The sequence below is a fragment of the Crocodylus siamensis genome, chromosome 4 (genome assembly GCF_052110815.1).
Source record: "Crocodylus siamensis isolate JL-2025a chromosome 4, ASM5211081v1, whole genome shotgun sequence".
Classification (NCBI taxonomy): domain Eukaryota; kingdom Metazoa; phylum Chordata; order Crocodylia; family Crocodylidae; genus Crocodylus; species Crocodylus siamensis.
Window position 1 is genome coordinate 99,713,519 of NC_143398.1, and position 14,245 is coordinate 99,727,763.

The 14,245-nt window shown below is 40.4% G+C and overlaps 1 protein-coding gene across 3 annotated transcripts in view; it reads left to right on the forward strand.

Moving 5' to 3' along the window:
• Positions 1–12,370, forward strand: part of LARGE1 (LARGE xylosyl- and glucuronyltransferase 1) — a 438,357-nt gene extending 425,987 nt beyond the window's left edge. Inside the window, exons 15-16 of one of the 3 annotated variants that reach the window (XR_016441840.1) lie at positions 674–1,448; positions 7,593–12,370. Coding sequence is in view for 2 of the 3 variants with exons in the window: in XM_090043138.1 (XP_089899264.1) it covers positions 674–871 (198 nt within the window). In the remaining variant the exon portion in view is untranslated. Of the gene's footprint in view, positions 1–673; positions 6,684–7,592 lie in introns of those variants that run through there. The other 2 variants (XM_090043139.1, XM_090043138.1) reach the window with 2 other exon arrangements.
• The last annotated feature ends 1,875 nt before the right edge of the window (positions 12,371–14,245 follow it).

Genomic DNA, 14,245 nt, shown 5'->3' on the forward strand with positions numbered 1-14,245 from the left:
AGATCCCTTACAGCAATGTGAGTTTCCATGAATCAGAATTTTTCAATAAAAAACTTTTTATCACAAATCCCTGACCAGCTCTAAAGAAAGAAAATGGGTAGAATACCTCCAGAGGAAAAGATGGGTGGCAGTTGAAGCTCACAGTTGCTATAAGTATACTGATCAAACTGAGCATTTTTAGCATGAGCACAGGTCAAACTGGAAAAAATGTGTTTTTGTCTGTATAGCCTATTGCAGCCCTCCTGAGCAAAATAAGCCATGGTGACAAATGTGTAGCTTTGCTGGTATGCTTGCATCTATACCAGGGACTACTTCAAGCCTAGGTACAGCAGAGATCTCACCTCATTGCTCCCCTGCTATGATAAGAAAAGATTATTGTAGACCAGGTTTAAGATATTATGCTAATTCTATACCTCTATTACTTTGGTTTCCTTTTGTGTAAGCATTTTAAAGGGAAAGGTAGAATTCATATCTTCCATTTACATCATTATACATCATTTAAAAGAAAAAGAGATTGGCTTGACCAGTCTCCTCTGTAGTTACATTTTTCCCTCTGTGCTTTACATTGCACCATTATATGTGCCACAGCAAAGACCGGTGTACATGTGTGAATACAGAGGAAAGGTTCAGTGCAGGAGAAGCACTTCTCACTGCTGATGTCTTTCTTTTCCAGGAATATGAATTTATAGTGCTGCCCAATGCCTATATGATCCACATGCCGCATGCTCCCAGCTTCGACATCACCAAGTTTCGCTCCAACAAGCAATACCGCATCTGTCTCAAGACCCTGAAGGAGGAGTTCCAGCAGGATATGTCTCGTCGCTATGGTTTTGCAGCTCTCAAATATCTCACGGCAGAGAACAACAGCTAGCACGACAGAACTCATTTATGGAAACAGACACTGAAGGGAGGAGCCACTTAATGTTTGGGGCCCAGTCTTTTAACTTGGAACTGAAAGACACTTTTTGTTTTTATATCATACCCAGCAGTTCTAACAGTAGAAATTTGAAGTGACATGACTTCAGACTGCTCTCAGTAATCGCCTCCCTTCCCCCCACCTCTCCGCTCCTCCCCTTCCAGCCTTCAGCTTTAGTGTTCGCAAAGGGTGTATAAGAGAGGCTGGACATGCACCTATCATACCGCACAGAGTTGGGAGTGGAGAGTAGGAGGGGAAGGTTTTTGTTCTCAGAACTGCAGAGCAAAGAGAAAATATAGGATTTCATGTTGCTATTTAATAATTCCACATGCTTTTTATTTGTAAAGGAAGATCTTCAGGTCACTGTCCTGTAAAATGCAAATTTACACTACTCTAAAAGGGAACTTTTACCTATGGACTTTCACGGTGGTCCTGATCATATGGATGGCCTTGTTAATGCAGGATGAGCCAAAGGTCTGAATTAGCCTTGGAAATGGAGGGGAAACATATACAACACTGCACTATAGAGAAGGTGTGTTACTGGTGTAGGCATTTTCATGGCATCAGCTGATCTTTTATCAAATTAATTCTGTTTGATTTGGAAACCTCCACCCCCCTGCCTTTCTGCCAGCCCTACCCTCCATTCCTTTTTGTTGAAAGGAAGTGGTCTCCTTCATGTCCATCCCCTGCTGTAGAGGTCCAGTAAAGAAAAGTGGTGCCTCTGCCAGAATATGAAGGGACCTGTCAGTGTAAGGTCTGTTTTCACCAGAGCAATTTGTTCACACGTGTCTAGTGAAATACATGGGCGCATTGTAGCCTGTTACCATTTTAAAGGCAAGAAGAGGGATGTTCCCTAGAATGCATTTTCTGCTGGGGATAGTAACCAGCGGGCTCTTTCATTGCATGTCCAGTGGTGAAAGCATTGCGCCGTGGGCTTTAAGTGGACTTCTTTGCTGAACAGGAAATATAAGCGTGGCAGCTAGACCTCAGTAGCCTGGGTGCTGTCAAGCTGCCTGCTGCAGGCTCTCAGAACTACTTCGTTAAAGGAGTTTATAATAAAAGGAGAAAACTGTGAGGAATAAACTCCCCATTTTGAGGGGGAGAAGAGAATGTGTTGGGAATCTGAGTGTGAATGTTTGCTTGAATGTGGGCTGGTCAAGTTCACAACCTCAACATCCATAGAAGTATTTCAGAGGGTGGACAGGACATCTAACAAGCAAAACACACACAGAACACGAGACACTGGACTTTCTACCATTTTCTTTATTCTTCAGTATTAATGTTGTGTTTACATTGGATGAAGAGATGAGGTTTAATGCACTACCCCTTCCAGGGCTATTTGTATTCAGTTGCAATGTTAATAGAGACAGCAGAATCAGCTAAGAGAGAAATGTGTCTCTCTTCCTACCCCTAGTCATGTAGGACAATATTTAGCGACACCTCTGCCTGGACTGCAGAATGGATCAACACCGCATTTTGCTCGGTTTATTCTGTCGTTTTCCAGTCATTGGACCCTCAGCCCTTTCTCCCCTGCTAATCACTTTAGATCTCAGTTTTCTTTCTAACCTACAACTCCAAGGTTCTATTTTACAGCACATTCAAGACAGCTAAGCCAGATGTCTGAAGTACAAATGTGAGTTAGGCTGAGTACATTTGAGAAAAGAAATGCAAAACGAAAAAGAAAAAACAACAACAAAAAAACAAAACAAAAAAGGAATATAGCAACATTGTTGACAAGAAGGGGAGGGAGGCTCTATGTAATTGTGATTTTTTTTCCCCCCCTGGTATTGTTGGCTGTGTAAGTATATATCACTGTTTAATTTTTCCAAAGTGCTTTTCTCTTTTACTTAATGGCTTTATGAGAAGATTTATATAAAAAGGTTTGAGGGGCGAGGAAAAATCAAATAAACACTAAGCCCTGACTGTGGTATATCAGAAAAAAATAGAAACTTCCCTCACTGCTGAGGGCTTAAATCTGCACTGTATAATACTCTCCCACCAACTGCTCAGTATGAGTAAGGGTGACAGAGTCTATTCGTAACAGAGACTAAGGAGTGATGTGAAGCACTGATTTTTCCCTATATGAATTTGCTGGCAGGTCCTTCAGTGTAACTAAAGCAGTTTCATACAGCACTGTTTAAATTCTGGATGTTCACTTGTTCTTTGTTTCACAATGATGCCCCAGGGTGGGAAAGGAACACCATTCTCCATCAGTGTTGGGTTCAGGCTAGATTGTCCTACAAGGCACAACCTGTAGTATGGTACATTGTTCAGCTATGCCATAGCAACGTTAGCTATGGTTCCAGCCCTGCTCTGTCTTTTGGTGGTGATGTGGGGTGGGCCAAGTAGTAATTTGTTATTGGCTTATGCCAGCAGCTACTTACTACAGCTCATTATGGAGGCTTACGTGTGCTAGCTGAGATAAAGATGGCTAGCTCAAAGACATCTACTATGTTGGAGAGGTACAATATTTCTTTATGGAATCTGTGCTGATTTATTTCCATCCTGCCATATTTATCTAGTGGTTATATAATCCTGTTTTATTATCATTTCACTTAATTTCTTTGCTATCAGATTAGGTTTGCTTACTCTCTGTAATTAGCAGAATCCTTCCAGCACCATACAAAAGTACATTTGTGGTACTCTAGCCCTCTGCTACAGTTGGTGATTTTAATGACAGAATGCATATTTCTCTTAGCAGCCTGGTTATTTAATTCTTCTTTTCCTCTGAGCTCTTTGATGAATACCATCTAGACCCGGTGACTATAATAATCTTTATAGATTCTTTCTAGCGCCTTCTCTTTTGACAAATCAGTCTACGACATTATTCTAACTTTATTACTTAGAAAGAGTGGGTCTCTGGGTTAGGTGTTCGTCCAACATGTGCTGTGGTAAAGACTGATGCAAATAAACCATTAGTTTCTTGGAAATGCCCTTACTGTCTTTAACTGCTCTTTTTAGTTCATTAGGGGCAACTTGTCCCACCAGTTATCTCAGGCTTTCTCCTTCTGGTATACTGAGAACATTTGTTTTTTTGCTTTATATTTTTAGCTATTTTCTCTTTAAATTGCCTCTTAGCCCACTTGGTTTTCATCTTACCATTTATACTCTTTTGCATGGGCTTTGACAGGCCTGGATTTCCATTTTCTGAAGGTTATCAATTAGGCTCAAATAACCTTTTGAAACTTACAATTTAATCATGCTGCTATTTTCTTTTCTTTCTCTTTTATTTGTTTAAGTAGGCATACATGATCTCTGTGACTGTGGTATTCATAGGCATCTTCCATGCTGAGTTTAACTATTTTAATTTTGACTTAGGGCATTTTTACCTGTTTCTTTTTTTCTTTTTAAATGCTTCCCTTTTGGTCAGCTGTCACCATGCTAGTTTTTTATGCCATTCCTCTACCAAATGATGTTGGACTGAATTATATTGTGGTCGTTATTACTGAATAGATTAACTGCATTTTCTTTTTAAACCAACTTCTGTATGTTACTTAGTATAAAGCTTAGAACAGCCTGTTCTCTTGTGTACTCTAAACTTGTGTTGTTGAGATGCAGCTGATTAGGATGCTGAGAAGTTACTTCTCTAAATTTTGCCATTTGGTAACATTTGCCCAGCCTCTGTATGGGTCACAGCTATTTCCTATTATTACTGTATTATTAGAGCAACCTCTTTTTTTTTCCCCCCAAACATTATGCCTGCAATATCATTTTCCTGATCAAGAGGACAGAAACATAGCCTTATTTGTAAATTTGTATTCTTCTAGTTTGGGATGTGTATTCTGCTCCGCTTACCTCTCCACTCAGAAATTTTAACTCAGTAGATTCCCTGGAATCTTTCAAGTATGAGTGCTGCACCCCACCACATGTCTATCATCTGTATAAATTATATCAAGGTCTGACAGCATCCTGTTGATTTCTGACATTCCACCATATATCAGTAATGTCTGTTAGTAGGGGTGTGCAAAACAGGCCATATTTGATTTGGATTTTGCCAAACCCAGGGACAGCAATTCAATTAGTTGATTCAGATCACTGTCCCCGATTCGATTCAGCCGAATCTGAAGATTCAATGCTGATTCAGAGAATCAGTGATTCGAACATAGACACTGCTTTAAATGTTTTTTCTACATACCCTGAGGTACCAGGCACAGCTCATGATCGCTATGATGCTGGGGCAGATCGAGCGTCCCACAGGAGCGTGGCGGGGGTGGGGCCCGTGTGCTTGGTGACAAAAGTACTTTCGGTCCACTTCCACGTCTGCCGCCAAGCACGCTGGGGGCCCTCCCTACACCTCTTAGGCTTGGAAATTGGCCGTGAGGGAACTCCGGGTGCCCCCCCCAGACCCAGGAGGCACCAGACGCCAAGCCGGGGGGAAGCATGGAGGAACCAGAAGTGCTTCTGGTCCACTTTTGGATCTGCTGCCAAGTGCACTGGGGAGTCCCCCGTGCTCCTATGAGACACTCCATGCACCCCAGCATCTCAGCATTCATGAGCTGCCTGGTACCTCAAGGTATGCAGAAAAAACATTTAAAGCTGTGTCTATGTCCAAATCACCAAATCTTTCTGAATCTCTCCAAATCGATTCGGAGGGTTTCGATTCAATTCGGAAGGATCAAAGGGTCTCCTGATTTGATTCGGATTTGGAGATTTGGCCACTGAATCAGGCCAAATCTCTGCCTAATTGAATCATGGATCAAAGCTTCACACGGCCCAATCTGTTATCTCAAGTTCTTCTTCCATTGCCAAACATTCTGATTTCCCTATTTTAGCTTGTAAGTTTCCAAATTGGGAAATGTTCTAGATTGTATTTTTACCTCTGCACTTTTCAAATTAAATTCCTTAGCCTGAAACTCTGATATATTTCCTGGAATTTAGTAGTATTCTCGACCTGTCCTATTACTCATTTCACCATAATTTCCATTTTATCCCTTACTCGATAAAGACATACCTTTATATTACTGACATCCTTAGCAGATGGCTTTGTCCTTCCTGAGCTGTTGTTGGACCTGTCAGGTTTCCTCAAGCTCCTACTTTCAATAATTCTCTCAAACCTTGCCAGTTTTCTGTGCCAGGAATCTGGTTCCATTTAGCATGCATGTATTTGGTTTTTTGTTTTTTTAATGGAGCCCACTAGTATTCTCTTGGGGCCCCTCTACACATGCAGGTAAAGGGACCATGGGGTCTAATGCGTAATCCACACAATTGCACCTCTTGCCATGCCATACATGCATGGCAGGAAGTGTGATTTTGGGATCATACATTAGATCCCATCGCACGTTATTGTTGGTACAGGGGAAGGCTGATCCCGGGCTCCCCATGCACCAGCAAGAAATAAGCTCCCATGGCTGGGAGCCCCCTTAATTGAGGGACTCTGAGCCATGGGGGTATCTCATACACCCCTGGGCCTGGGGGATTGCAGCTGCCATGATCTCCCTGTGGGATTGCAGCTGCCACTGGGGGTACATGAAACCTCCAGGGCTGGGGATCACAGCTGCCATGATCTCCCAGCATCAGGGGTACTGAAACCCCCAGGCCTGGGAGATCATAGCTGCCACAATCTCCCAGTCCCAGGGTTTCATGCACTCCCGGGACATAAGCTACAAGAAACTGTGATGGTCTGTTAAGTCAGTCATTCCTGCTTTAAAATGATCTGAACACATTGAGTTTTCATCTTTAATATGTAACAGAGCTACTGGTTTGGCCACACATTCTGCCGTCAGTTAAATCCAAGATCCCATCTACATATTACAAATATTGCCGTTAGCTAGCTAATTGTGCAGTTGCCTTGAGACCAGCTACACATGCAAAGTAGCTATCATGCCAGGTTTCATGCACTCCCAGGGCAGCTGCACCCCCTGGCTGTTGGGATTCAGCTGGGTCCTGGCACCCAACATCCATTGCTGCGGGATTCTGGGTCCCGACAGCTGTGGGGTGCTGCCAAGACCCAGAGTTGGCAGCTGCTGGAGCTGAGAGTCCCCTCAATTGCAGAACTCCCAGGCCCAGCTGGGCATGGTGCACCCCTGCAGACCTTGCTTCATGTGCAAATTAAAGCTCAGTGCCAACCAGATGTACAGTTAGTACACATTTTCAAGGTTTATTCTTATAGCTGGTTGAAGCTTTATATGGCATGATAGCTGCTTTGCATGTGTAGCTGATCTCAAGGCAATTGCACAATTAGCTAGCTAACTGCAATATTTGTAATATGTAGATGGGACCTTGTATTCATTGATGGCAGAATTTGTGGCCAAACCAGTAGCTCCAACACCATTTTACTTACAACGGTATGAATGACACCACTGTATAATATTAATTGCTTACTATCTGTTGCAGCATAGTAAACACTGTCATAGAGAGAGAGCCATGATGATAACTTCACCTGGGATGCAGCCACTATCTCTTTAAACAAGTGAAAATAAAGCCCTAACAGGCATGAGCTGTTAGATTTATATATGCCCTGTAAGAGTACATTTCATGCAATTTTTTGTTAGGTACAATAGTATATTTTATAATTTAATATCAAGTATGTATTTTAATGCTTTTATTTTTACATTACTTTTTATTCAAATACAACTATAATCCATGTCAGGCAGATGATATGCCCTCCATATCTTGACAGTTCCCCCATCTTTGTGGCCATCATCTATCTGCCTAATGGCCACTGTCTGTTTTTTAGCTAAGGAAGACTGGCCAGGACTTCATGAGCTGTTGCTTGTTAATCAGCAGAGAGACATTGCAAGACACTCCCCTCAGCTCTGCTAGATACCATAAGGGTGTTCCTTAGAATTCAGTGGACTATCAGCAGAACCCAGCAACTCAGCAAATGGAAGGAGGATCAATAATTATAAAGGTAAATGAGTTCTGTTTTGTTAGATTGTGAGAGTGCCAAACAGGAAGAACAAATCCGTGGCCATTGCTTTTGTTCCAGAATTTCAAAGCCAAGAAGTATTACTTTAAAAATTAAGTTTCTGTATCTCCATTAAACCAGACTGGAATAAATGGGCTATCTGCATGTGATGACAGAAAATAAACTAACATTTCCATTCTGATCCTGAAGATGCAGAAACATAATTGACTGGTAAATGTTCTAACTTTTTTTTATGCGAGTAGTTCATGATTTGTAATTAGGCTATAAATAGGCATGCCTGCATACTTTACTGAATGAGAAGGACTTTTGTATTTATTTATTTATATATGTTTAAAGGAGAACTCAAGCACCAAGTTTTGAAAAGGAAATCTAGGCATGTGTGACCTTTATAATTTGGGAGAACATTTACAATCATAGATCTAAACTGCCATAGCTTTCTTAGAGTCCTCCTTCCACCTGCCTGGCTTTCTCACACACCTGCCCCTGAAGGCAAGCACAGAACTCTCAGTTAAAAATAAGTTGTTATTTGTCATGGTTAATATGATTAAATGTTTTTCCTAGAAAAATTTTTCTGGATACTGTGTGCACTTGCTCAAAATAGTTTAGCTGCTGTGACCGGTTGAAGAAACATTTGTGATCTAGGCAGAAGGACAAACATTTATTCATCCATTGGGCCATATCAGTCTGTTTATCCATACATATTGATAGTTGCTGTAGTGGAATAGTTGACCTACAGATAAAATCAGTAGGCAGAGTTTTTAAACCCCAGGTTACAAATCAATACTACTTTTTGTCATCCTGTAGCTTAGTACCCACCATAATGATTTGAATGGTTTATTTCACACAGATAATTATGGTTTCAGCAAAGTGAGAAATTTTCTATGATTTGTGGCCACTTCAAAATTCAGTGGAAACTATTGTGGAGTATACAAAACCAGCATGCGACTCTCAGAGAATCATAGAAAGTAGGACTAGAAGGGACTTCTGGAGAGCCCCCTGCCTGAAGCAGGATCATCCCTATCCAAATCATCTTGTGCAAATCCTTGTCTCACCTGTTACTGAAACTGCAGTCAGCTCTGCCATACAACCAAGGCATAGCAACCTAATAATCAATTAAAATCCATAAGCATTAAGGATGTTGTTAAAATACAAAGAAAAATGGTTCTGATGTCAAGTTGAAACTATGACTTGACACACTGTCATTACCCTCAACTTGTTTCATAGGCCTCCAACAGATGAGACCAGTTCAAACCAAGCTAAGATATAATTCTCATTTACAGTGTGTATGTATGTGTGTGAGTGAGTGTGTGCATGTGTGTGTGCGTATGCGGTAACTATATATGTGTATATATATATATTACATACACAGATTTTTATGTTTATATATATATAAAAGAATTAAAACTAACTTAAAACACATTATTAAAGGTACAAATTCAATCACCCAAAAATGAAAAGTTGCCAAAATGAAAGTTGTTTGTGCAACTTTAATTCAGTCCCCTTGTGCAGCTGTATTATGATACAGACTTTGATTATCTGTTCATGTCCTACCTTGTCCTGAAGACTCCTGTTTCATTTAATGTGCAGAATGGATGGTGCTCTGGGAATCAGGCAGCTGCCTGATATTTCTTTTTATCCTCACTGGCATTGATCTCTGAATAATATTTTCATTTCCTTCATTCTGAGGAAAGATAGGCTTTTATTTTTCAAAGAGTAGGTATGAACTGTGGTTTGGGGGTGGAAAAAAATTGATCAAACCTTATGCTTCAGGTTTTCTGAGTAGATTGCTTAGGGCACCATTCTGTAACCACCTCTTAAGGGGGGGGCCCTGCCTAGTCAGTGGAAGTTGTACACAGAGAAGCCATGCAGTATTGGGTCCTAAACATATGTATTTAAAAATGTGAATCTGCGAGGTAAGGAGTCCAAGCAGTACTTCAGCATAAAAGATGTCTGTCACTCCTTTTTTGAGAATGCTTTTTAAATTGCAACAAAGCACAACAAGAGTCTGCCAAAAAAACAGAGCAAGTAAAAAAGGACCGGTCTTAATCTTTTCCCCGAGTAATGAAGCAGGGGGAAACTTAGTATCTGCTGAAGATCTAGGTTCAAATCCTGAGCCAAGATAAAGGTGAACATTACTTTTCTGATGTGGCTAGTGCCCCCTTGTGTCTGAGCACATTTCTCATTGATCACTGGACTACACGACCTTCCTGTTGCAAGTAATTGTGGTTGTTGTAGAGTTTGTGAAGCTGAGCACTGAGCTTAAATCAGGCCCAGCTCAAAGATTCTTGATTTGTGTTAGCTCTGCTGGTCTCACAGCTGTTCCTCTCATGCTTGCAAGCAAAGGAGGATTGCCAGAAAAATTAAAACAGCATGGTAATGGCAGCAATCATAACATTCATCCTTTCCAAACTGTTCCCACCTGAAGTCCACAGTTGTTTAGATAATGGCTGGAGCAAAGCTGCAGCTTGTTAGAGCTCTTGAAAGCTTCTGTTTTTGTTTTTAAGGAGGATTCATTGCAGCATCAGCACTCCCTGGCAATGCTGTAAAACAACTGCAGTCTAAAAAAGAAAGACTAAAAGCTAACCTATGCTGATTGTTCCATCAGCTATTCATCCAGTCCAAATGAAATAACAGCCTAGGGTAGGCAGCAGTGTTATCAAGCTGTTTTGGTTTTTGTATAGTCCTAGTGAAAGTGGTATTGAATTGATTTCTACTTGTGCTTCTCTGCAACTTGAAAAGTATTCTCAAAGAAGTGATAGATGCCCCTTATGCATAGCGATGCCTAAGATTTACCAGCAAAAAGGTTCAGAGAGCACATGAACCTTTTGTATTTGCCTTCCTATACATTACCCTCTGCTTACCATTTATACTATTACAGAGGAACCCAAAAATTCAGCTATCAAATGCTTGGGAATAGGTAGTGAGTTTCTGTCACCTGTTATGCAAGAGGTTGGACTGTTTGCTTTAAAAGATCCTGTATGTCCTTAAAACCTATCAGTCCTACTGGCATTAATTCTCCTAGGTCACAGCAACCTGTTTTGGCAAAGTTTGTGTCATTTATTTTTTAAATTTAGGGTTTGTTTCAAGTATGGTAAAATGCAAAGTGAAAAATGCATGAGTTTTGTTAAGACCTATGATTAGCAGATAGATTCATGAGGTTTCACAAAGGATAATATGCATGGAGATTCATAAAAGCCAGAAAGTTTTGCACATACCTGCTGTCAGGTTTTGTTACATACAATAGAACTTGGTCTTTTTAAACAACGGTTGGAGAGAGAGAGGCTGTCTGAGCCCCAAATTTTTCACACGAGCTTTCTTTGGTTTCATTTCCATGCTCATAAATAAAACAGAGTTTGCAGTGTTTGCAAAACTTTTGTTAGGAAAGGTTTGTACAGTTTTCTTCTGTAATGATTGTACTCAGACATTTTCAAAACATTGTGTGAAGCAAGACACTGAGACTTTCCACACAACAGTGAAGTCAAGAGAATAGGCTTCCCTGTCGTCTAGAACCTTGTCCTTTACCTCTGTGGTGTCACAGGTTTTATTCCTGTCTCAGTGGGTTTTCTGACCATAAGTGTTAAGGAACCATAGCTCCTGTTATACCACAGGGCAAGTTCTTTCTGAAGTATACACCATCACTGGAGCTTCCTTCTTAGAAAGCAATCAGGTGCTGTTTCACTTTTGCCCATCTGGCTCTCAGCATGCCCTGATATGGATTTTAGGAATGTTCTCATTTTTTATTCTTCATATCTAAATTTCAGAGGAAGCCAAGGGCTTAGGAATCCCATCTTTGTGATTTCCATATTTCGATTGACTTGAAATGTATTCCTACATTTGGCATCTTTCTGGCTCCTTACCTTTGTGCCTCTATAAATAGCATTCCCAGAAATTATTATTTTGGGTGAAGAGGGTCATCTTGAGTAGTCAAAGGGCATTCCCACAAGTAATTATACTATTATATGAGGCCACAAACATTCAAAATGTTTGTCCCTTGAATAGTCCATATGTTTGCATGAGTCTTTAATTCAAGTAGCGGTGCAGTGGCAAAGCACCCAACCTCAAAGAGCTTTCCCAACTGACTCAGCCCATTGTAACAGTACTTCTCCTCTTAGTACGCCCTATTATCACTAGTTATATTGTCCGTCTCCCTCCTCGTTACATTTTCCGTATATTTTTAAGAGAGCATAACATCTTTTCACATCTTGAGGCACTGGTTTATGAATGCTGTACAGAGAATCCCTTTCTCCCTCAGTATCTCCCTGAAAAATAGAGGTAACTTAAAACAAAAATTCCATATGTTAGGAATAGGAGGATCAGACTTTAATACAAAATTAATAGCCCCAAAAAGAAGCCAGAAGATGCTTAAAACCCAAAAGCAATCCTGCCTTTAAAGCTATAACTAATCATTTATTGGATGAGATGGTAGTGTGACTATGAATAGCTTCGGGGAACATAGTGGTGTTGGAAGACTTGAAATGGAGTAGCTTATATTGTTCTTTCACACTACAAATAGATTTGCCTTTCATATAATGGCATAGGTAGCAATGGACAGCATGCCAGGTGTCAGAAGACAAATACTCACTTCCCTTCCAAGACCATGCAGTATTTCCCATTTAGCAACCATTTGCCAAAAGTGGTCTCAGCCTAAAAAAGACAAGAAGATCTGAGTGCATGTAAGAGACTGCAGACTATGGTCCCAGTTTTCAAATACATTTGTTCACTTCTGAATGCATCAGGTTTTAGGAGCCCAACCAGAAACTCTTAGATCTTCAAGAAACTGGTCTCTCTGATTAAGAATTTTGGGCAGATCAGCCATAGGTAGGCAATAGCTCACGTGCTGTGGAAATCAAGAACACACCAATGAACACAGCATGGTAACAATCAAGGGAGATTGTGACCTAAATAATAAAACGGTGACCTGAAAATGGCAGTTGAGGCAAAATACTACAAAGGGCACTGTGAATAATGATTTGCAAATATTATTGCATCATGTTACTGCTGTACGGTTTTGCAGAAATGAATATATCAGCAAACACTGTTTTTAATGATACAGGAAAGAAATCTGTAAAAATAAATAAATAAATAAATAAAAGGGGGGGGGAAGCCTTTTGTGTTTCCTCAGGAAGGCTTGATATGCACCTCACTCCTTTTTGCCATGACACAGGTAGTTTTTCACACTTCAGAGGTAAACTGGAATTTCATAACCTTTATGGTGAACATTGCATAAAACAACACTTATCATTTCTTTGCAAGGCTGATGACACTGAAGGGTTTGAATCTTAAGATCTCAGTCCTACCTGCATTATCTTACTGGTTGTCTTTCTACCTGAACTAATACTGAACCCTTTGATTTCTCTCCCACTTAGGTAGGCAGGCAGGGAGGGAGGGAGGGAGGAGGTGGTCCTTAAATTACAATTCATTAAAGGTAAAAAAAAAAAAAAAAAAAAATCTTTTTTTGCTCCCCTATTCTTTTTTAAATAAGCAGGTTTTGAACAGGCAAGATTTCCTAGAGAGGGCTGATTTCCATAACCCATTTCCCAAGCGCCTCACCCCTCCAGGATTGTTAGACTGAGGCAAGTGGCATTTAACACAAATACTTAGTTTACATGTATGCTTCAGTCTGTGTGTAAGTTTTCTAGGTGATAATTTTATTGGGGAAAATGCTGTTTAGATTGTGTGTGCAAAATAAATGGCTTGTAAATATTAAAAGAAGAAAAAGTTTAATTTTCAGTTGTGCAATAAAATTGTGAAATAATCCTCTCAATTCCTTTTCTGCTGATATCTGACTTGGTGGAAGTTGGTTTCAGTAGGAGACCAGTAGTGTTTTTTCAGTTCACATGAAAAACAGTGACGGTTGTTGTTGGAGGGGGTGGGAGAGGCATGCATAATTTTTTTTAAATCATTATTCTTTGTGATTTATTTTCCATTCTTCTTATTCTCTGGTTTATTCACTCTGACCCTGGCCCAACTATGTAAGTATATAGGCATACAGCCAGTTCTGCAAGATAGCGGCACAATTCACCTGCTTAAAGATAAACCCTTGTTTAAATGCTTTGCTGAAACTGGACCACCTCCTCCCCTCTTGCTTATGGCTTCCCATTGTCTATAAGACATCAAACATGTGAGGGAGTGCAGAAGACAATTCATATTCCACCACCAGCAGATGGGTGCCAGATAACCAAGGAAACTGACTTGATTCACTTCATGGAGACAGGTCCTGCTGAGAAAACATTGCTACAGACTGTTGATCTGCCAGGTATATGTGTGAGATTCAAGCTAAAATGAAGCTTCTTTCTTGATAAAGAGACAAAACTATTCAAGCACCAGTCTGAACTTTCTTTAATTGATGTCCATTCTGAGATGTCTCAGTTGTTAGGGTTGTAATGATTATAATCTCACTTTCAGCTAGGGTCGTTTCAGCGGATGAATAATAAGTCTGAGCTACAAGAGACCCAGGTTTG